Source organism: Neopelma chrysocephalum, unplaced genomic scaffold, assembly GCF_003984885.1.
Source record: "Neopelma chrysocephalum unplaced genomic scaffold, ASM398488v2 Primary Assembly neopelma1_63, whole genome shotgun sequence".
In the NCBI taxonomy this organism is placed as follows: domain Eukaryota; kingdom Metazoa; phylum Chordata; class Aves; order Passeriformes; family Pipridae; genus Neopelma; species Neopelma chrysocephalum.
In genome coordinates this window covers 13382217-13406135 of record NW_020897720.1, presented here as the reverse complement: position 1 = coordinate 13406135, position 23919 = coordinate 13382217, and the positions used below count along the sequence as shown (strand labels likewise).

The following is a 23919-nucleotide window of genomic DNA, read 5'->3' as shown; positions in this document are numbered from 1 at the left end:
TGGCCAAGGGATGAGCTTGCTTTGGTTTGATTTACCCCAGGAAATATCAGGATGGTGGACAGGCACGTGGAGTTATGACTTGGGTGACCTTCAGCTACTCCTGGTAAATGCACAGATTGTTCAGCTCACTTCTGATCACCCCACAGCCCAAACTGGAGCAGATCAGAGCTACCAAGTGCTCTGCAAACCCCTAAGGAAAGCTGGAAAAGAGGTGAATTAAGATTTTGGCTTTATTTCCACCTTTGTTTCTGAGCAACTGTAATGAAGACATTTTGAGCAATTTCAAGACTTTGGGCCTGGCCTTATCTGAACTTTTTTTTGTCTAGGGGTCATCTAAGACCACTTGAACACTGCTGGGTTTAGTTTTGTGGTTTCTCTCTTTCATCACATTCTTGACAGACTGTTGGAGGGGACACACTCACAGATTTGCAATGTTTCATTCACACTGTTTATGCACCAACAGGCCAGGCCTTCTGTGTGCCACGAAATGAAGAATTTTTACCATGCTCATTGTATCTTAGCACCACAACACTACCATGGACGTGCAGGGATCAAGAAGATGGAGCAGAACCTTCCTACAAACTGCTGACAGACAGGGATTCTCTGCCTTCCCTGCAGGAGAACATGCTCTGGGTTCACCACTTCCCACCACAGAGCAACAACAGGCTGCCTGCCTGCCAGAAACCAGGGGAGGAGGATCTCTGCCATTTCCGAACTCACAGGGCTGTGGTTGGTTGCAAATAAAAAGTTGTAGCTTTGGTTTGTCAAAAAAAAAAAAAAATGGGGGGGAGAGGAAGGAGAAAACCACCCTGAGGGCAGAAAAACATCCAGCTGACATCTCACACGAGCACACAGGGAACCTTCACAAAGAGTCAGCCCCTAAAACACCCCACAAAAGGGTAGGTAGAAAATGGCAGCTTATGTCTTCAAAAAACCATAATAAAAATACCAATAAGTCTTAAAAAAAAAAATTAAAAATCAGCTTTGCAAAGGTCTGAAAGCCTCCACTCCATTCTGGAATGTTTATGAGGCATTTTGTTATTTAAGTATAGTAGAAATAACTCTTGGCACACGATCACCACATATGGATGCTATCCCATGGCTGCTGCAGGAAAGAGAAAATAGACTTTGTCATATGGCATCCTGACCAGGGGTTAACCAGAACATTCTGAAGGACAATGGAAGCACAAGCATTTATGTTCTTATGGGTTTGCAGAGTCCCAACATGTTGAATAGCCTCAGTGTTAGGCAATGTTAATTTGTCATAATGTGCAACTAAAGTGTTGGCAGATTCAGAATACATCATAAATCCAAGAAAAATCTATTAAAAGCAGCTGACATATCTCTAGTCAGATGTGAAATGTGGCTATCATCTTCATCCCGAAAGAATAGAATGCTGTATTGATACACATCACCAGCTTTAATATTTCTCAGGGATTGTTTTCTAGAGTAGTCATTAATTAAGTCATTAGGATTCTGATGAGGACAACTGTTCATTACCAAGAGCAGCTGTCCCTTACTTCAAATGCAAATGCTTTGGAAGGAGAAGTAAGAAAGAGAAAGTGAACCATGGACACATTCTGTGCTAGTTACCAGGTAGGGATCCTGGTTATTGGCAGATTAAAGGAAAACCCATATAACTGAGAAATCTGAAAACTGGATAAGTACAGGATTGAAAAACTGATGTGCCTCAATTCTGCTCTAGAGTCCTCCAACAAATCCCTCACAGCCAGTTTCTCCCAGTGCAACACAGAGCTCCCTGGGGTAAGACTGGAAAAGAAGCCCTCAGATCTCAGGGATACACTGATGCCTGAGAAAAACAAACTTTGCTTTCCAACTTGCCACCCATTTGGAGCAGTTTGGTCTGGGCCGGCGAGGAATATTATAGAGAAGGTTTTAAAAAAAACCCAACTGAGTAATTGATTCTACATATTTTTGCAGAACAAAAATTCCAAGAAAAACTTATTAAAATTTTTAAAAAGTGAGGGAAAAAAAACCCCAAAGTATTAAGCAGCAGAAGTAAACAGTTGTAATTTTTCCTGTCAGAGCTGAATTCTTACATCTCCCCTTTGGCTGTAGTTAGGATTCGTTTACAAAACTGCACACACTGTATTTGTTTTTATAGCATAAACACAGATGGCAGAATCAGCCTTCTATATGAACAACATGGATCAGCAATTTCACAGATGGTGTAAAATTATATATTGCCATTATCAAACTTTATTACTCCTATAGTAGATTTTGCTCCGATATTACATAAATTTTGATAACTAGGCATCAAAAAGTCGTAAGCTTTTACAGTGATGATTTTGGCACTGATGGAACCAAGCACCCAAGCAGATGCTGAACTTTAAGCACGTGCTTAAGTTCAGTGAAAGTCAGCGGCATTTCAGCAAAGCAGATGTTTAACAGAGTTGGGCTCAGAAATAACCATCTCATTAATTGCTTTTCTGAACTGTGCCCTTAATGAGCAACATTCATTGTGTGTGCACGTACCTGTGAACAGCTTTTACTTGCAGCATTACATCACTGCCCACATGCCCTGGTAAAGGCTATTTATGATGCAACGTGTGTATATGGAGAATACAAACAACATGTAATCCATAAAAGCTGCCTCAGACAGCAGGAGCTCCAGAGTTGGTGTAGAAGGAGCTTGGCTGTGTGAGCCAATGTGGTGAAGGTTTGGGTTTGGGATGGGGTTGGGTTCAGGTTTGGGATGGGTTTGGGTTCAGGTTTGGGTTCAGGTCTAGGTTTGGGTTTGGGTTCAGGTTTGGGTTGGGTTTGGGTTCAGGTTTGGGTTGGGTTTGGGTTCAGGTCTAGGTTTGGGTCTGGGTTCAGGTTCAGGTCTAGGTTTGGGTCTGGGTTCAGGTTTGGGATGGGTTTGGGTTCAGGTTTGGGTTCCCGGACCGCAGCCTCACCTCCAGCAATGTCCAAGGGCCCGTTCTTTTTGCGGAGCTCAATGACAGCTTCCACAAATTCCTTCCCACCTTTCTTTTCCAAAGTGCTCCCTGGACAGAGAATTGATAGTTTACTCCTCTCATCTCAGCTTTCCACAGCAGACATGTGACTCATCATTAATTTTTATTACATCGCTCTAGAGTTTTCTGCCCAAACGTTGATTTTTTTTTGGGGACTGCAAAGTAAGATCTAAACCTTTTGGGACTTGAGAATTAGCTAATCATTAAAAACAACAACAACAACAACAGAAAGAAAAAACCAAAAAGACAACCCTAACAACCCAAAAATCTCACCCTGGTATCCCTTGCTAACATTCTCAGACTTGATTTTACTGTCAAAACATCGGACATGACATCCCTACCTCCTTCCTTATCACGAGCATCTCTCAGGGTGCAATGTTCCAGAAGGATATGCTAGCTCAAGAGTGGTGGAAGGTTCATAACTCCTTCACCTAGGATTCATTTCCCCTCTTCTCTTACAAATTGTTTTAAAGAGCCATTTGCCACAATAAGAATTTGAGACTCACCTGATCTTGGTCCCTGACCCCAACAGGTGGCCCCAGGAATGAAACAGTCTCGTGAGTGCAGCGGGCTGCTTTACTTGGTAACTGCCCAGCTTGTTGAGCCACCTTTAACCAAGAGGAAGAGCCTCAGAAATAAGGAGAATCTCTAAGGAACATATTCCTCCAATGAACTTCTCTAACTACAGCTAAGGAGCTGGACAAAGTCATTCTGGGAGGAGAAGAGCTGTGCAGTGTTTCAGGGCAACCCAAAGGTATGCTCTTTACAAAGGCAGTCCATCACTAAATGGTTTAGATCTTATTTTGCAGCTCTGGTTTTAAATATTAATATAAAAAAAAAAAAAACCCAAACAAAAACAGCCCAAGAAAGCATTTTCCTAACTACATAAGCATCCCACATAATTTTGCACTGTGCATATTAATTATAAAGGTTGATAAGTACAAGCAGTGATATCATAAAGGCTCTGATTTGAGATATTGCTTTGAAAACTGATTTCCAAAAATTCAGAACTAGGATCTCTAAAGATCTAGACATTTATTTGGTGACACCCCTTACTTTCACTGATGAAGAAAGAAAAAAATGCATTTTCTGATGGAAGTGCACATACTGTATGCTCAAGGAAGCAGAGCCCCTCCTCCAAGGTTCAGGTTACTAAATTGGGTTATGGCTCTAAGAACTAAGATGCTCTTTGTTCTGCTAAATTTCTTCCAAACTGAAGATGAAAAGTTGAAAACAATGCATTTGTTTTCCATTCAAAAACTGACTCTGTGACCCTGCCTCTATTTTTCCAGTTGGAGTTTATTGCTTTTGGGGCACAAAAGCTGAGGACAATTACAAAACTTATGCCTTTTCTTTGGCTTTTTCGCCATCAGTTCAACACAGGGTTTGCCAAAAGCTGGATTGCAAGGTCAGACTGTGCAGGTCAGAGTGTAATTTGCTCTTTGTGCTCATTTAAGCTCTTTTATAGAAATACTTCAGCCAAAGTATTTCTACTTATTCAGCCCAACTCCTCACTAGGAATTTTCTGAGACTTAAAGTCACCAGTCCCAGTGCACGCGAGTGGAAGGACCACCTTAAAATCTCTTAGAGGAGACAGTAATGGCTTTACTTGTAGCAGCAAGGTGTCTTAGGAGAGGGCTGGGAAAGGAGACCCACAGCAGCACTGAGGGGTTGGAAGCCCCCTGGCACCTCAAAGGCAGAGACAGACCCCCCATGCCCTGTGCTGAGCCCATCCAGGACACGTGGCTGAGCCCAGGGCTTTGTAAAATCCCTCCGACGGAGAAGGGATGGGGAGGCAATGAAACAGTTTCCATTCTAGTTCCACTCTTGCTGTATGTATTTCCACATAATTCCCACTGATATTTTTATATATATTCCAGTTATATTCCCCCTGAGTCCATGAACTCTGATCAGTCCTAAACCCCATGACATTCATAATCCTTAATTTCTCTTGTTTCAAGGGGAAACATAATTAAGCCTTGTGCAGAACCTAGGAACAGCAAAGATCTATTAAGTAGGTCATTTCTTTGCCATTGCAAAGCTGTTGTACATTTAATGGAATTTAGCCTAGTTTGGTTTAATTCAATCCAGAAGGATCAGCTTTTTCCCTTCTACAGGGAATTAATTTATAATTAAAAGCAATGAACAACCATGTCAGTTTATTTCACTGAGCTCTCTTCTTGGAGATCTGGTACAAAGAAGAGCAAAAGTATGAATCAGTGAGATATTCTGCATTTACTCCTCAATTATGCTCTTCTTCTGATTAATAGTGAGGGTTTATATTGAAATCATACTTGAGATCTATGTTGTAAATTAGCTTAATCTGGGAAAGGACAGACTGTATTCAACCATTTTCCACTACATTAGCAAGTTTCTTGATGGAAGTCTTGCTTCACAGCTTCAAGGTTAGTAGCTTATTTGCTCACAGGCATAAATATGTGTCACTCCCATGAGAACAAGATCATTATCTCATGCTTTCCAAGCAGGCATTGGTATCAGTGTTGAAAACAGCGTTAGCAGAAATTTAGGCTCTAAAATTCTCAGGATAAGCCCCCAGTACATTTAAATTGTTAGGGAAAAAAACCAACAAAAATAATAATTAAAAAAAAATTTAGATGGGTAAAAGTTAATCATTGGAAGCTAAGCATTTGTGCACTTCTATTCTTTCTTACAGCAGTCAGAGGCAACAGGAACCTACACTAAGGAATGAGCAGTCCAGCTTCGAGAGACAATTTTCTTTGCAGGGTAGCAAAGCACTTCCCTGTCACAGGGGAGGAGACAGGCACATTGGCTAAATGGGTCTGACAGGCTTTGCAAGCATATTCTTCAGTTACAGGCTATTTAACACTTTTATTTTAATGTCTCTACATATTATTTAGCCAGCCAAGCCACAGTGCTCCTGCTCAACGGGCCATCCAGAGCTACTTTTCTCTGTGTGTTACTCAGAAAGCAGCTCCTTCAGGAAAAGCAGGGGGTGTGGGACATGCCAGTGCTGCAGCAGGACACGTGTCCCCCCAAGCCAGTACTGACCCAGGGCCTTGGGTGTGCAGGGAGCCCGTTCACATGGTGATGGGGAGGTTAAGATGAGATGCAGAACAGAGGCTGGGATCAGCTCACTCGATTTTAACAACTTCTGCATCCAGCCCAAACTGTCACTTGCCTTCTCAAGTTACCAAGGCAGTTCAGTGAAAGCATTGCTACCCTTTTACCAAATCCTTCAACACAGCATAAGCAGAGAGGGTGGGTACCACTTAGAGGAGTTACTCAGGGGACAGTTATGATGGCTGAATTAAGAGGTCTGTCCTGTTTTCTCTCGTGCCTTCTCTCAGCAGTGTGGCTTAGATGACTGACCACCTGAAAAACGTGTCACACCACTGCGGGCTTGTGGACCATTGAGCAGGGCTGGGAAGGTCATCGGTCATCGGCCAGATCCAGCATGTGATCCAGATGTGAACATCTGGCACAGAGAGGGTGCACTGGAACTGGTTAGAAATCTAAAGATCAAGCCTCAAACCATGTTCAGCCCAGGCATTGAACATGTCAGGGTGGTGATTCATGTGCCCTGCTCATGTGCCCGCATTGAACGAACTGTTCCTGTGCTTCCAATTTCGCTGCTGAAAGCCTGATTCGGTGATAAAAACCAGAAATGCCTACTGGCTTTGCAATCCCTGCTTTCTCTCTCTGATCAGTCAGGACTGCTGGAAGTGAGAAATGAATGCAGATCTGCATAGCTACACCAAGCTTGTGGCTGCTGATCGACCATGCACACACATACAAACTCGGCAGCGCTGAACTTGCCATTACCTACTTCACCACCGGTGTAGAAGTCAGAGTTTGTCGGGTGAACGACAGCATCACTGTCGATCGTGGCAATGTCAGCCTGTACAACTTGCAACTACAACAGGTAAACAGATGGAGATCAACCACGTTGGACAGAGACCCAGCACAGGCTCTACATTTACACATGTACCAACGTCCATATTTTCCTACCTTCACATCTCCAAACCTTGCGCCAAAATGCTGAGTTGTGTGTGCAGGTGTGTGTAGAGAAAGGGGTGTAGGGAACAGGAGGAGGAATATTGAGTATGACATGATCAAATAAATGCTAAAATGACAAAGTCAGAGCAATCACGAGATCATTTTCCAAAGTTTTAAAATCAGCTAATGCCCCATTGCACTTGGCAGAAACCTAGAACAACCAGTTCCCCACAGAGCATGACATTAAAATATGGAATCTGTTTAAAAAAAGAAATTCAGGATCATCAAGCCAAACAAAATAATTAGTTTCTCCATTTTGTCAGCATCAATAAGCTGACAGGTACTAATCTTCACGTGGAAAGCAATTCATCATTTTGTTTCTAAAAATGCCAGTCTCCTTCACACAGAGGAAACCCTGTATTTGCAGCAAGGGTTGTACTGAATTTGCTTTAAAAAATACAAGGGATTGTTTTATAGTTTAAAGGTAAGGCATACTCTCTAACTATGTGTTGGAATGGCCGAGACACTTGTAAAGATATACATATTTCTGAGAAAGGCTGATTTAAAAATTAGCCTTCTTAAATCTTTTTTCTTGTTAAGTTACTTTTGTACATTCCCACAGGAAATGCAGCAGTAGTAGAATTATGGGTTGTATTCCATTAAGGAAGTTTAAAAAAAAAGACAAGAGCATAATCAAATAAGAATATTCAATATTCAAATGAGAAGGGAATGCAGTACATAATGCTTAAAAGGTAACTTTTCATTTGCTGAAGAAGGAATTTTTTGATTTTTTTTCAATCTGGAACAAGACAGAAGCTTTAAAAGCAATTCACCATCTACGGTAGTTCACTGTTGGTATAATATCAGTATTTGTTCTCAGCTGAATGTGAGTGACAGCGAGTAACTGAAGCATAATGGAAACATGACTTGATTGAATTAAACGTGAAATCAAGGTAGGAAAGATTTGGGGACAGTTAATTATTTAATAATTCCTTTTAAAAATTTTAAGCCTACTCTAAGTATGAGAAAAAAGCCCTGAGACTGCAGGTAGAATGGAGAAACTGCTTATTTTGAAAACAACCTGACAAAAAAGTATTTTAGTCCTCAAAGTATCCAAATAAGAAACCCCCCAAAATAGCTAACAGTCACATATGATCATTATGGAAAAGAATTTAAATTTTTGGTTTGAACTGAAATCAGCTTGAAGACAAAGCAATAGCTGCGAGCGTTCGGATTCGGTGAAAAGAGTATTTTGAATATATTTTCTTCAACAAAGCAAGATTTGAATTTCTGCTCTTCCTAAAGGTTTGAAGGCCTAGAGGGTAAATTCTGGGTTCCATAATTTCCATGTGACCGTTAGTTGTGTCAACCCATGCCCCATTTACCTAGGTCATCTTTAAGGTCAATGTCAGCATTGGTAGGATTGATAATGGCCTCCACCTCGAAGCCGGCTAAATTACTGATTTCACTGTGAATAAGGTTCAGCTGAAAAGAAAAGCATGAGGTGGGAAATAACAGGACAGCTGGGAAATCACAGAGAAGCTGCAGAAAAGTGAGCTTTGCAACACAGATGGAGATAGCATCACTGCAAACAAATATGCAAAATAAAAAGGCAGGTCGTAAAGGAGGGTTATTGTCCCCAAAAAACTCAAACGCAAGACTCAAACACTGTTCACACAGGGAGGACAGGAATGTACCTACTAATGAGCTCTGGTTTGGTTCTATGCTGATCACTGTTTGGGATTGTTATTATTATCTACTAGCTAAAGTGGGTTTACAAGAAGGCTGGAAAGGCAATTTCCATGAGGGCATGGAGCGACAGGACAAGGGAGAATGGCCTCAAGCTGAAGGAGGGAAGGTTAAGATTTGATATTGGGAAGGAATTCTTCCCTGTGAGGGTAGGGAGGCCCTGGCACAGGTTGCCCAGAGAAGCTGTGGCTGCCCCTGGATCCCTGGAAGTGTCCAAGGCCAGGTTGGATGGGGCTTGGAGCAACTTGGGCTGGTGGAAGGCGTCCCTCCCCATGGCAGGGGAGGGTTGGAACGAGACGTTCTTTAAGGTTCCTTCCAACCCAAACCATTCTGTGATTCTAATTTTGGCATTAAAAGAAGGCTTTTGTTTCTCCTCCAAGTAGAGATGAAGGACACCCTAAGCATTCCTTAAGCATTAATTACAGGAACGTGCTGAGACCATTCAGACTGAACTGGGATCAAAGCTGCTGCTCCTCCTTCCTTAAGCCAGCACACACAGCCTATCTCTGAGGAAGCACACACTTGTCTCCAGTGATTCCTCCATCCCAACAAGGGGATGGGATTCTTTTTCTCTCCTTATCAGTGGTCAGCACGTTCTGTATTGCAGCACTTCAGTTCTCATTACAGTTCTGCAGCCTTTGTTGAGTGCCTAGTGAGGTACCATAAGCAGGCACATAATATTGTGTGCTTATTTCTTCTAGGTTTTATTTTATTTGCTTTTGTCCCTCAGGAAAACAGAAATTTTAACTCCACCCATTAATGCCCATTAACTCCTCTCACTGCACCCGTGGATTCCTATTTCTTTCTTGTTACAAAATCAGGAGGATTTCTCACGGGCACACAGTAAACTGAGGGAGGTGGCCCAGAGATCTAGAGATTAATTCACATCTGCACTACATGTTCTTCAAAGAATAGAAAGAATTCATGGAATTAATATGAGGAAGTGCAGACTTTAACTTCTGGTAATATATTTTGAGCAAGACTTACAAACTATTCTATGAAATAAGAAGTCAGTGGAAAAACTCAGACCAGCCACGGTGACAAAAGGATCCTGTCACGTTATTCCAGTAAGGATGTTTTTTTTAGTAGTGCTCAGGGGTGAAAACTGATAGTACAGATAGTTTGGGTGTCTCACCATAGGATGTGACCCACACCACAGAAAGAACTCCATAATTTGGGCAACCTGCTGGGAATGCCAAACTTGGCAGAGGTCAGAATTGCAGGGTTAGAGCAGGTTGTGACACTGCTTCGTAGCTCCTGTTGGGAAGTCTGATTTCACATGCACTAAGTTGACTATTTCAAACTTAAAATACTTTAAAAGTTTAAAAAATTTCCAGACTTTCATCTGGGGAAACATATTAATTACAGCATGGTCTATGCTTGTATCTACAGGTATTTAAAATGATTGTTTCAGGGGCTGATTAGGTGATACTGAAAGCAATTATGGAAGAGAAAGTTCTCATTTGTTTATGCAAGTCTTGAAACCAGCTGCAGTTAAGCCAGGCTTTCCTTCTAATCCAAAGCCCTCAACCTCTGAAGCACAACAGGCATGGTACTTTATCTCATCAATAACTGAATTTTGCCTCTTGGTTTGTAATCCATGTTCTGTAAACTTAACTCTTCAAACCATCTCTTTGTGTATCTTAATTTATTAACAGGGAATATGAGCTGATCCATGAAACCCATACAAGTGAATGGGTGATTTAAGGAGGCCACCATCCACATATTTAGGTTTTATGAAAAAAAATCTTTCCATTTCATTCATGTGATTCCATGAATTGACCTTCTTTCTCTTTTTAAAAGCCTGCAATGTCGTATCATTTGCATATGTTGCTTGAGTAAACTATGTTCCCTCAAAATAGGGTGATTTTGACTAAAAATGAGTGTAATTCAGTGTTTTAAGTACAGGTCTGTTCGGGAATTTGTAATAAAATCTAAGAAAGCTTCCTTTCCAAATAGCTTGGAATCCTTTAATACTTCACACGTGGCAAGTTATTCATACTTGAGTTTGAGTCTTGAGTTTGACTACAAGCAACTGCTGTTTAAAAAAAAAAAAGTCAAATCAAACCAAAAATGTTAAAGAAACTTCATGAATTTTAAAATTAAGAAACCCAAAACAACAACAAAACACATGCACACACCAAAAGACTGTTTTGTGGAGATTTTAGTCTGCTCCTAAGCATATTTTGTTCATTCTATAGATGTTCCTCTTTCATTCCTAATTCTGTGTTCTACAGGTTTTTGCCTCAGATCTCTTAGCTGCAGAACGTTTTGGACCTTAAATCTAACCCTGAGCCCACCCATACATGGGATTTACATCATAAATAGTTGGTAATTAAACTTTCAATTTAACAGCAACAAGAAGATGCTTAGAAAGCTGCCCATCACTGGTAGCACGAGTTGGCAGCTAAGTATTATTTTACTAAATTCTGCATTTACTGCTCAATGCACTGTTAGACATCCAAGTGCCAGAACACAATTCAAAAATTAATCAGAATCAAATCCTCCAATGAGTAATTGCTTAATTTCACTACCAAATGACATGAAGCATGTATTAGGCAGGAGAAGTGATGCCCTAAAGGGTCACTTTACAAATATAAATAGGCACGACTTGCATATACATGTGCAACAAAGAATGGACAGGGCTTTAGGTAACATTTCAATTAAATGTTAGTTAGATAAAATGCAGGTGGCACTTAGCACATCTGTGGGTATTTTCTGAGCCAAGCCTTCCATTTTTTATTTCAGATAAAATTACCTTAAAAGTCTTGGAAGTTTTTCTGGTATGAGTTTCATACTGAAAACTGAAGATGCCCGTGGAGGACCACAAGCTGAGGTCTCTTGCAAAGTCCAAACCCTAAAGCTTAGGTTTGAGGTCTCACAACTCTGCCTCTAATCCTCTCAGGAAAAACAAACTACTTAATGTGCACAATACCACATTTCCATTGGCATGGCACTTGTACCATGTGCAGTCATTTACATATTAACTAGATTTTAATATTTAATTAACGTAGCACTAAGACACTTGTACAGGTATAACTGAAGGGTTCTTGGCCACTTCCTGACCTCTAAGAGTTTCTATCTGAGTGTCAGCAGTTACCTGAAGATTTAATGCAATAACAGGAATTTAAAAAACTGAACAATACCCAGGTTTGCAACATTCTCATTTGTTTTTTTAGCTAATTAAATCTGGGGATATTAGAAGGATGAAGAGCTGCTCTTGCAAATAAATCCCTTCCCTTCTGCAAACATGGAGCCAAGACTAAGATTTTTCCCATTAAACACTTAGGAATGGTGTGATACCAAACCCAAGATTATTTTCATCCCTCTCTGCCATCTAGCAAATGATTTTCTGATCTAGCAGATAATGGTTTTGCAAACCACAGAGAGATGCTGGAGAGGTGTTCAAGGATGTCACGGGGTTTGAAAGATCCTGCTTGATTGATCTCAGCAGCAATTCTTCCAATGCCTCCTCTAACGCTCAGAACATGATCCCTTTGATTTGGAGTGTTCCCCCTCACAGGAGACAAACGGGTTTTCATTTTCCTTTCATTTTTCTTTTCATGATGTGTTACAACAAAAGGCTGACACGTGGTCTGTCTCACATGCAGGGCTAAGTGACAACCACCCAGTGCAGGGATGGACATGTCACACCAGGGAATGCACTCCAAGGGAATGGGAAAGCCAGGAAGTCCATTTCCCAGTACAAGGCACTCCCTGGGACGCTCTAAAACAGACACTGGCTTTGCTCAGCACAGCTTAAAGCACTCCTGGAGTTCAGGATTCTCTTCCACTGAGCCCAGCAGCGAAGCCTCACTGATTTGCTGGGTCAGTTTGCTGGAACACAACATCAGCTCTTATCCCAGGTTCCCTCTGGTAACTAAAAGGAGCTCAAAATCAGCTCCACAAGTCTGATGTTGCTTTCTTGAAACACTAATGTGGACTATAAATTTTAGGTTCTAAATTAGTCATTGAAATGTTTTTAAAGAACCACCCCCCTACTAGGAGTAAAATAAAAGACCCCTATCAACCCAGCAATTTAGCTCCAGTTGTTGTAAAACCAAATGTGGAAAATCAGAAGTCTTGCAAAAAAAAATGTTACTCTCATGCATGTTAAACTTGGCAAACAAACTGTGGCAGGGTAAATGGAGAACAACCTCAGTATGAAATAAAAATGAGTCAGAGGAGTTACATTCCACAATGGACAATGGCTCATCTTTTATGGCTTACAACACAATGATCTGATTACTGAATGATAGAAGAAAGATGCAGCTTTACTTAACAAAAAATTTTGTATCATGAACTAAAGGCAGGTTTCAGGATAAAAAACCAAATTAATTTAATGAATTGTCTCTTTAAATGGATCCTCTCTTTAAGCAGATATGTATTTGTATTAAACCATCCCACGTCCCAAAGCATATTCACAGGGAAAAAAAAGGATTGTTGACTTCTAGCTTTTCATAAAAGCATCATTCATTATTACACAGTCTGTAAACCACAAAACAGAACATAACATAAAACCACTATGATGAACAAATGTCTAAAATAGGTTTTGATAAAAACCTGTAAATCATTTACATCAGCAATGAAGTGGGCTGCCCACTGGAAAAAATACATATCATTCTTATAATAATCTCCTCTTTGGCAGATGCTGAGCTGTAACAATTACGCTGTTTATCAATGAGGTGAGATAGATTACAAGCACACAGGCTTTCCTTCTAATTATTTAATTATGTAGCCACATGAAAAATTTTTTTATGTATTTTTAAAATGTTCTAGAAGTTTGTTGTTTGAAATTAGAAAAGCTAATATCATACACTTCCTCAAGTGCTCAGTGGGGAAATGTCCATTGTACCTGGATGTTTTATGGAAAGGGGGGTGGCAGGAGAGGGGGTATTCCCTAAGCAGCCTGGAAAAATAGGTATTCATTTGTAAAAATGCAGGATCATACCTTCTGGCCAAGAAACAGGCTTTTGGTGGACAGGACTGTGAAACCATCTGCAGGAGTTCCCTCTGTTGTACTGTCAGCACTGGCTGATTTGCTAACTTCTCCCTGCTTCTTCTTCCAAAAATACACTTAATTAGTTAACTCAAGGCTCTGAGAAAACCAGTTTAATGACACAAAGATACACAACAGGCACTAAATGCTTAGCAGGCAATAAAATGCCTGTGCAAACACTGGGGTTGGATTTTATCCTCCAGTCCAACCAAAGTGACTGATAACAGTGAAGGGACCAACAGGAATAACGACCTCAGCACCTGCAGATCCACAGGTGCCTTTCCCTGCCCATGACAGGGCACAACTGAGATGGGAGTTGTCTTAAATGCTGCAGAAAAACACAAAACCAGCCCCAAACTATTAACAGCTTGTGTGGACAAAGATAATGTATCTGCGTGTGTGGGCAGATGTTCATTTTAAGGTAAAAAGTGACTTGTCAGAGAACAAATTTTCTTTGTGAAGAGAGGTGCTCCCAGATTTCACAAACTTATTTTTAGAAATGCTCCTTTGTAATGTGTCCTTAGAGGCAGAGTCAGAAGAATGCACCTACTTTCTACCTGCCTGGTAGCAGGAAAAGGGCTGAAAAATTTTCTGTCTTATTTAACATCACCACCCACTTTTATCTCCAGTAAAACTGCTGGGGGAGATGGAGTTCCCCTCAACCACCTTTTTCAACTCTGCATTCACTGCAGGGGAATAACAGCCCTCAGGAATGAACAAAAATGAGAATCAGGAACATTTGGAAAAAGGCATTTCATGAAGACAGTGAACTGACTGCTGTGGTCATAAACTCAGATGGTGCCAAAAATAATTTCATATTTTCAATAAAATTACTACTTAGGGTTTCATGTAAATATTTGGTGCCTCAGCAGTATCTATGTTGAAGCTAAAAAGCACACCTGAAGTATTAAGCAAGCCACTGTCTCCCTATTATCCCTTTGCAAAGTTTAGTTTGTAGTTCTATAAACTAAATCCGAGGGTGAACAACTGAAATGACTTTGATGCAAGGGTATATTGGTGCTTTTAGAAGCTGTAACCACGCTTTACTTTACACAAATGTTTTGAAAATTAGAATTTCATGGGTCCTATTTCAATTCCCCAAGAGTTTGCTGTTAGCCAAATACCAATATAGTAAGCAGACAATACAGTTTATTGTGTGGAAGAAAAACAGAACCCCACAACAGACTTCCTGCTTTTGTAATCAAGCAGGGGGGAAAAAAATTCCAGATTTAGGGAAATTATTAGTGCATGGTTATTGGAAGCACAGCACTTGAAATGTCAACTACTAGGTGTTCTGGGGGAGAAAACAATTCAACAGCTTGAAAAAATCCCCCCAAAAAATCAGCAGTGACCAAGTAAACAGTAACAGAGACACACACAATGAATAAAGAAGCTTTGTTCGACCCAGAGGCAATTCTGACATTCCTTGTCCACTTCATGAGAAATTCCTGTCCTTTTCTTCCTACTTTCATAACTTACTGCTTGACAGTAGTTGTTTTGCAAAAGAAAAAGCCATCCTTGGCTACACATGTGCAAAGATTCCTTATTCCTACAAACTGAAACCTGTAAGGGGTGACCGGCACAGCCCTCAGACACTTTTCTATCTCCTGGTGCCTCCAGCCTGTGCCCACCTAAGAATGTTCCTTGCAGAGTATTTATGGCTCACCTCCCTGTCCTGCAGACTCGAGTGACCTCTGAGGGTTTTCAGACTCCCCCTTCCTTTGCTTGTTGTGACTGAAATCACTGTTGTTAACAACACAAGGCACAGAAAGCTGCCCCTGAGTGGAGCTCCCTGCAGCTACAGTTTGCAAGCTCGTTGGGTTTAAAATAAACACATTACTCTACCTTGGATTTCCTCGCTCCTTTCTTGCCGCCTGTTTTCTTTGATACAGTTTTTTTCTGTGAGGGAGACTTTGCCTTCTTTGCTGGAGGTGGAGTGATGATGGCTTCCAGTTTTCCTTTTGATCCTCTCTTCTTTGCCAACAGCTCTGGGTGAATATTGGGTAACACTCCACCACTGGCTATGGTGACCCCTTTCAATAGCTAATAAAAAAGAAAGAAAGTTGCAGAAGACAAATTCCAGCGTTTACTCACCAATAAATAGAAAATGGCAATTTACTGCAAGCTTTGTACATTGCCCTGAGTTTCTCAACACATTTACCCTTGAAGAAGAGAGACGTGAAATGTATGAAACAGAGCTGACCACGTAGGAGATTTTAACTCGAAAAGGAATGTGTGTTCTTCTTGCAACATATGCTTGGCACTGTCAGCATCTCCAGGGCTCACCCAAGATCTGTTCCTCTGAAGCTGTGCCATGAAGGCTGTTACCCAACCAGGAGAAAACAGGACAGTCCCAGCCACACACAGGAGGGCCCTGCAGGGCAGCCTGGGAGAGAGAAATGGGGCCCCAAAATCCAGGGGGTGACACTGCAATGGGTGCCACAACCCAATGTATGTCCCAAGTGCTGAATTCTCTTGAAAGTGCATTTTTAAAACAGTTTTTCTTTCTTAGAAAAAGCACTTCAGAATGGAGGGTAACATTTATACAAGTCTCTATACCCAGAAGTTTTTCTTCAAAGAAATAGGCAGTTGAAGACCAATATTCAAAAGAGTGTGGTTCATTCAAGCCTTTAAAAGCAGAGGTGAAATATACCATGTTCTGTATTTAAAAACACTTGAACCCATTTTTATACATCTAACTGGGACTAATTCACTATTCAGGAGGATACAAAAGGTGGCATCAAAGTCCCCCAGTCCCACCTTCTGATTCATGTTTACTGCTCCCCAATCTCAACTCAGTGAGGCTCCAAGCTTACAAATGAATGAATGGACAGTATTCCCAAATTTCACACAAAGCCAGAAGAAGGGTGGTTTGGGGATATTGGTTTTTTTTCCTGCTCCATCATAATACATAAGTTTGGAAAAAGTCTCTTTTCAGATGTGTTTTTACAGCACCTCACACAAAGGTACAGTAATTCCAGCCACTGCCCCTGGCTGATGCCACAGCACTGTAACAATAATACCCCAATTTTTTTGCGGTATTTTGAAGCCTGCAAAGGACACAGACTTGCAAGAGTTCAGAGCTCTTCTGTGGTCACAATAACAGACTTCAGTGGGAACAGGTAGGGGAAAACAAAACCAACCAAACAAAGAGCATCTGCAACATTTTCTCTGTGTCCCTGTAGAGTTGAAGAAAAGGTCCCACCCCAACAGAAGAGGCTGTAACGGTGTGAGCAAAGGTCAGGTTCCATCTCCATTGCATTCTCCCACATTTCAATTGTGCTGAAATACAGAATTAAGCTGAGTGCTGTAGTTACACAGGCAGCATCTCAGTGAGTGATGGAGCTGTTTCCTGCTGTGCTGCTCAGTAAGCAGAGGTCTTGAGTTACAATTCAGCTGGATGGAAAGACAATTTAAAAAGCCCTAAAGGAAATCCTGGCCCTCACGGGGCAGAGGTTTTTTTCTTACCTGATTTAATTCTTCATCATTTGCTACAGCCAACAGGATGTGTCTAGGAGTGACTCGACCCTTCTTGTTGTCCCTTGCTGCATTTCCAGCCAATTCCAGAATTTCCGCTGGGGGGAAAGTAAACCCCTTTTAATTACAATGTGATCATTAAGAAAAATCAATGTGTTATTTAGCAAAAAGGTATGGGAATTGCATCACGTTCCTCCTAAGTGCTGTAGATACCCTCAATAGACATCTAACTCTAAAATTACCATTTTCTTTTTACATGTCTAATCACCGAAGCACAGATGCACCCTTGAAGTCCTGTGCTTTAAACCACAATTCTTTTTTTTGTTCTTTTGAAGCAGTTCCTCCAGATTCTTCACCTTTCAGTGTTCTTCTCAAGCCTACTGTCTGCTCATCTCTTAGGATCCCTCTCCTATCAAGTGACAGCACTAGATGTACAAATTCTATAGTTTTTTTTTCTCAAATCAGTCTGGCTTGCATCACTTCTAGTTTTTTATTACTGCAAAAGATGCTCTTCTCAATGTCTCATTTTTAACATCACAGAAGCATTTAAGCACATACCAAGTTGGGACATTAAAAATACAAACTCTGCTTCTACAAACACTGAAAGATCTTTTTTCTCTGCCTGACAAGAAGTGTCTAACCCAAAAAAGTAATTGATGAATCACGTTTATTTGTTCCTAATAAATTATCTCCTTAGAAGACACTTCCAGCCCTGACAAAATAACGTTTAACAGCTACGGATGGGATGGCTTTTACTGGAATTAGGAAAGATTTCCTTGCTCCCCTGCAAGGATCTATGATGTGAAAGGCTGGAGTGTTATCTGCAAACTTATCTGTCTTCAGCTCAACAAGCCCTGGGCAAGGATGTAATTAATTACAACAGAGTCTGGGGAACAATTAAAAAATGACATAACATGTTTATCTGACTTTGTAATTATGTGCTGTTGCTGTCACCTTTCATCTCCCTCTCTACAATCTGTGTTTCACTGTTACTTTCTGTATAATTCCTTTTGCAAACCCGGTAATGTTTGGAGAAAAAAAAAGAACATGAAAATGTCTTTTTTTACATCTCTTACACACCAATATTAAAATGGAACATCACAATAAGGTATGAGATGCATTTCACATTTAATAACTGACTATAGCATGAGAGCTCTTCCATAATAGGGAGGCAAACAGAATTGAATTAACACATTAATCTGGAAATGAAAAAGACTAAAATCAAAGTCCACATGACCACATAAGACACAACACTACATCTTAAATAATACTGTACAGCACAGACTACGGCTTCTCATTAGACTGAATTTAACATGATTCTCTAATTATTTTTCATCCTGATTCCCATAACAAATAAATTATGATGCTTACTGGAAAGCTTACAGCTGCTCCTGGATGTTCTACAGTTAAACCTCAGTGAGGATTTTGGTAGATTTTCACTATTTTTGTGTTCTTCAAAGCACTCAACTCTATTACAGGGTGAGACAGAATATTAAGTCTAAGGCTGCAAAACTAACTCAACATTTCACGCTGACAACAATTGCTTTAATTTATTTTTAAAGCAGGATTAGCAGGGTAAGGTCAACCTGCCTATGCTTTCCACACCTCCAAAGAAGGGAATTAAGCTGACATAATCCTTTTCATATACTTCTGCAAAAGGCCCAGCTCAGACACATGAGGTTTAACTGCCTGTCACGACAAAGACCTGGCTCACATCCCTGTGGACACCCCAGACATCCCCACGGAGCTCAGCGAGGCTGAGGAACACCAGCATCTCCTCCTCTGAAGATCAGGAATGGAACTGTTTGTACTCAGACATCAGTCCCAGCTGAAAAGCCAGGCTTTGCTGCAAACAGCAGGCTGTGTTTTTTTGCTTTGCCTCTGCTCCCCCAGTTTACTGCAGCAGGCCCTGGAACAGTCAGGCCGTGTTATTCCCCGTGACTGATCGGCACAACTATGCAGACAGGTCATTTTGGAACTAAAGGCTCTAAGAAAAGTGCTATGCCTGTAAAGCACAGAGGAATGTTTTATTTGTTCCTCATAAAACTCAAATGTCTGCCTTGTACAGTGGAGAACTGTTCTGGTAAGTGCTAAGCCCTCTTCCTTGGACAGGAAACTCGTTTTGAAATTACAGTTTTCTAATGGTCCTTTAGGGAAGTTGAGGTGCCCCACTTCCTCCTCAGGAACAGAAACCTTTGCACCGGCCTTGAGGACCACAAAAGAGGAGCTTGGGGAGGGGGAGAGAGGAGGAGGAGAGCATGGAGGGTGGAATTTCTCCTCTGGCCTTCTCAGCTCTCCAATAATAACCAAGTATTGCTTGAGCACACAGAGAGAACCACAGCATAAACTCAGCCCTGCACACAAGGCTGGTCAGAGGGGCACTCTCCTGATTAAAAACAGAAGATCAGGAGGAATTTGAGCTGAAGCCAATACAGGCAATAGTTTTTTGATTTAGCACTGACCAAACCTAATCCAAACCCAACAGATCAGAGCACTCACAAATGCTGGAAATGAAGACTTTGTGGCTGTGGATGGCATTTGCACTACTTGCCTTGAGTTTGCTTGCAGCCAGCTTTACTTTCACATCTGGTTTATGCTACTTTAATTCTAAAGACTTAAACAGTGTTTCACCCATGTTTTAAACTGATTTTAAATGAGATGAAAATCTAGCTCTCTCTATAAGGGAGCTGACTCGAATTTCCAGAAGAATCACTCTGGCTTTAGCTGGAAAGAGTAGTAGGTGGGAAAAGGTATTTAAAATTGAGATTGGCTCTGAATTCTTAGGTCAGACCCACCTTTGGAAGCAGGAGGCTCAAGGGTTTGAGTCACTGAAGAGTTCTGTCTCATTAAAGGTAATCTTCCCACAGTGGGGAAAAAACAGACATCGAAAAATCAACTCCTGCAGCTGAGCAGGGCCAAGAGAGAAGACTCTGCTTAGAAATGTTGAGGCAAAAGAAAGTGTTAAAGAGCTTCCATGACATCAGGTTTCACTCAGCTTGTATTTATCCAGCCAGAAGACCAAAACATTTTACAAAAATGAGGCCTCACAGAAAGGATGGAAGTTGCATAATGTCTATTCCATTCGTTTCTTATATTTACTGAAGGCATTTCCCCCCAGGAGAATAATTACATCACCACCACTCAGGCAACAGAACGTGAAAAGCTCTATTTTTTAAAGCATGAAGAAAATATACAAGTTTTTCATTATTCTATCCTTTTGAAGGTATATTTTTGCAACTACTACACACTGAAATCTTAGCTTAATATGAAGAGATACTCTTATTTGCACAAATGACTTTTTCTGTGCTTTTGGATACTTTCAAACAAAAAATGTATTGCTTTAAGTGCAGACATAAAACAATCCAGTGAAAAAGCTGTGAGAAGTATTTAATTAGGAAAAAAACCCCAATTAAGTAGGAATTCTATGTCAGCATGTGATATATTCATGTATGGACAGCTGTTAAGTAGCAAAAAAAAGGGATGGAAGCCTCAGAAATCTATCATGAACATATCAATTTGATTTAAAAAGTATAGTTATTATTAATATTTTTCTTCTTTTCAGTCATTATTAAAGAAGGTTGTGATTAATACTTTTCTTCTTTTCAGTCACTATTAAAGTAGAAGGTTATGATTAATATTTTTCTTCTTTTCAGTTCATTATTAAAGTAGAAGGTTAAAGTGGGAAGTGAAAGCCTTAAAAGTTAAGACATTTCCTCTTAAATTTTAACTCAAAGGTAGTTTTCAATTGAAAAACTCCTTTGTAACCTTTAGAACCAGGATATGGGTAGTGAAAACTGGTTCAAGCCTGTTCTCAGCACCTGAACCAAAACCGCTTTTCTTCAGCTGAGGTTTTTAAAAAGTTCAGTTAAATATTTTTAAAGGAGAAGAGAAAACCGGTCGTACATCTTTGCATTTAAACCTGAGATAAGACCACAGGAAAAGGTGTTCTCAAGGCATTTCCTACTCAAACACAACCAAGAAGTGTCAGAAGTCTCCACAGAAACCTCATCCTGAAGCAAGTTTTCAGGGTGAGTTCCTCACCCTTTCCTTTCAGAGACTCTGGTCATGTCCTGGACATCTCCTGAGTTCTCAATTCCCTGCTGGCATTTCCCTGTTTCCCAGGGGGGCTCCTCTCTGCCTTCCACACCTATTTCACAACACTTGCAAATTTTGGAACCAACAGCACCAGGTTAAAATGAAATGAGTTACTGTGAAGATGGAAACAAAGCAGGCACAGCAGGAACTGCAGACCTGGATGGAAACAAAAGCAAATGCATTCCTCTCCCACTCCTGGAGAGTGCTCCAGTTCATTTATCCCCATTTCCAAACAAAATATTACTGGTCATTACTGACTAAAACTCCTTTCAGGCCTTTAGTTTATCGTGCATTCCAGGCTGTAATACTTTCTAAATGTTAATAGTCAATTTAATTGGTCTGAGTTCATCCCCAAAATGTTGTTTTTCTCTCTTTTTTCAGTTTATATCTCAAGCTAAACCACTGCTGTTGCATCAAATCCCCTTGTCCACCTTCTCTTCAGGGAGATGAAATCATAGCTTTGAAAATTAAACTCTTAACAACTAACAGGTGATGTGTTGACAAAAGGCCAATTCCTGAAGACTCAAATTCCAACAGGAACGAGTCAGAGGTTTTTAAAAGAATGGTGAAGCCTCTCCTCCAAAGAAAACTGGTATCCAGAAATCAAAGAGAAATGAATGTTGATACAATTCCACTGAAAAAAAATATGTATTTGCCACAAAGCCAACTACATGACAAGGAGTCTGCTTATTGTACTTTAAATTAATCATCTTCCCATCAGCATTTTATTGACCTGAGAATCATTTTACGTGATTCCAGAAGGTTTTAACTCAATCAACCCCAATCAACCAAGACTGGTAAGAGTTTCCTGCATTCTTCTCTCCACGTATTCCACCCAATCCCCCTGGAATCTGCAGTTGCAAGAGGGAAGGGAGAATCATTTAACAACACTTTCCCTCTTATGCATCCCAATAAAACAGTTCTCAGCCTGGGTTCAAAGTCATGGAAATCTGATGCAGTGAAAATCAGTTCAAGCAATTTTACTGCTTTGCACAAGCCTGGATGAAACCTTAACTCCCAGCAGGGCAATCATTCTCTTAGGATGTGATAAAAAACCCAAACCTTTCAGTCTTGAGTGTCTGAGCTGTATCAAAACTAGGCCCCTTAAAGGAGAAACTGTTAACTTTGCCAAGTTATTCCAAGTTTTGCATTTCTGTGAGGCAGATGACAGACTGATGCTTACATAAAACACAAGTTCAGGCCACAAAAGCCACTTTTCAGCTCTCTATTACACTTTATTACCATCTTTTTTTTTTCTTTTTTGGTATGAGATCTAATGTTATTTAACTTCCTATTTTTTTTTCTTTTAGTTTCAGGGTTTACTATTGATCTGTAAATGGTATGAGAGTTCAGTTTTCAGGGAAACCTGAATTTCAACTCAAATGTTATTTATTACAGCACTCACACCCTGAGTACTAATTTAAAGAGATAGCCTAGTTCTTCTCCACTGACTTCAAGAATCCTGATCTAATTCAAATCAACCTTTATTCTTTTCAGTGGAGCCTCCTCTACCTGGCAGGACACATTTGCTGTTACTCATAACAGCTTACAAATGTTTTAGAAATGCTCAAATGTGATTAATGGAACTGCTGCCAGACATTACTTGATCAAGTGGAGCATGTGGCACTTGGGGACGTGGTTTCCCATCTTAGAAATGCACCTTTTTGTTTAGTCCCCCAATGGATTTTATTTCCATGGATGTGTCTAATTGTTTTCTGGCCCCAGAATGGTTCAGTATCCATTTTTAGTATCCATAACATCTTGAGAACACAAGGCTTGCTACACCACAGTTTGGAAAAAAAGCACCTCCTGTTTGTTTTAAAAATCTTGCATTTCACTGTATATTCCCTAAATTTATTTTTCCCCAATGAAGTTTTATATTGAGGATGGAGCATTTCATCTGACTGCACCGAAGAATCCACGTGGAATTCCATTTCTAAACGTAACTCGGGGATAAATGTACTGTGGAAAAAAAGACTGAAGACCAAAGACAGAACATTATCTGAACTCAGGCATTCTAAATAATCTTCCCTCATGCAAAAAAAAAAAGGGGGGGAAATTATGCTCACAATATTGATGTAACAACTTCTAAAAGTTGAGAACATCTGAGCTAAACACACTGTGCTGCTCCAGAGAGTTAGGATGTCTTCCTGCTTTCCAGCCATTTGTGCTGCAATTGGCATTCCAAGAATAAAGGGCCAAAGAAGAAAAGGCTTAAGCTTTATAGATGCTTTTATTCTTCTCAACAAGGAATTCAAGATAAGGCAAAGATAAGGGTAGAAAAAAAACGTGTAGCAAAATCAGCCATATTTGTTTTACACTTCATTTACACTCCACTCTTCAAAACAAACGCTGACACCAACAGTAAATTGAGCAGCAATAGACAGTAAAGTCATTACTCTCTGGCAACTTAGCCCACTAAACAGATGAAATAATTTACTAGAATAAAAAGTATTTAATTCTAGAATAAAAAATATTTCATTCTAGAGCTAAGTGCATTAAAATATACCTAAAATGTAACATTTTCAAGGGACGAAATAATTTGCAGACTGTGATGTAAAAAATACATCTCATGGGACCCTAATTGAGAACACATCAGGACCCTGATTGGGTCAGTAATTTTGGAGTGGGGTAGCTTTTGTA

The 23919-nt window shown here is 40.3% G+C and overlaps 1 protein-coding gene across 8 annotated transcripts in view; it reads right to left on the bottom strand.

The window, feature by feature from the left end:
• Nucleotides 1-23919, bottom strand: part of LOC113967106 (core histone macro-H2A.1) — a 42635-nt gene that overhangs the window by 5628 nt on the left and 13088 nt on the right. The window contains exons 3-9 of one of the 8 annotated variants that reach the window (XR_003534095.1): nucleotides 17173-17279; nucleotides 15550-15747; nucleotides 13657-13767; nucleotides 8342-8441; nucleotides 6783-6873; nucleotides 3485-3586; nucleotides 2919-3008 (exon numbers count right to left, since the gene is read on the bottom strand). Coding sequence is in view for 4 of the 8 variants with exons in the window: in XM_027682405.1 (XP_027538206.1) it covers nucleotides 2919-3008; nucleotides 8342-8441; nucleotides 13657-13767; nucleotides 15550-15747; nucleotides 17173-17279 (606 nt within the window). In the remaining 4 variants the exon portion in view is untranslated. Of the gene's footprint in view, nucleotides 1-2918; nucleotides 3009-3484; nucleotides 3587-6782; nucleotides 6874-8341; nucleotides 8442-13656; nucleotides 13768-15549; nucleotides 15748-17172; nucleotides 17280-23919 lie in introns of those variants that run through there. The other 7 variants (XR_003534094.1, XR_003534096.1, XM_027682406.1 and 4 more) reach the window with 7 other exon arrangements.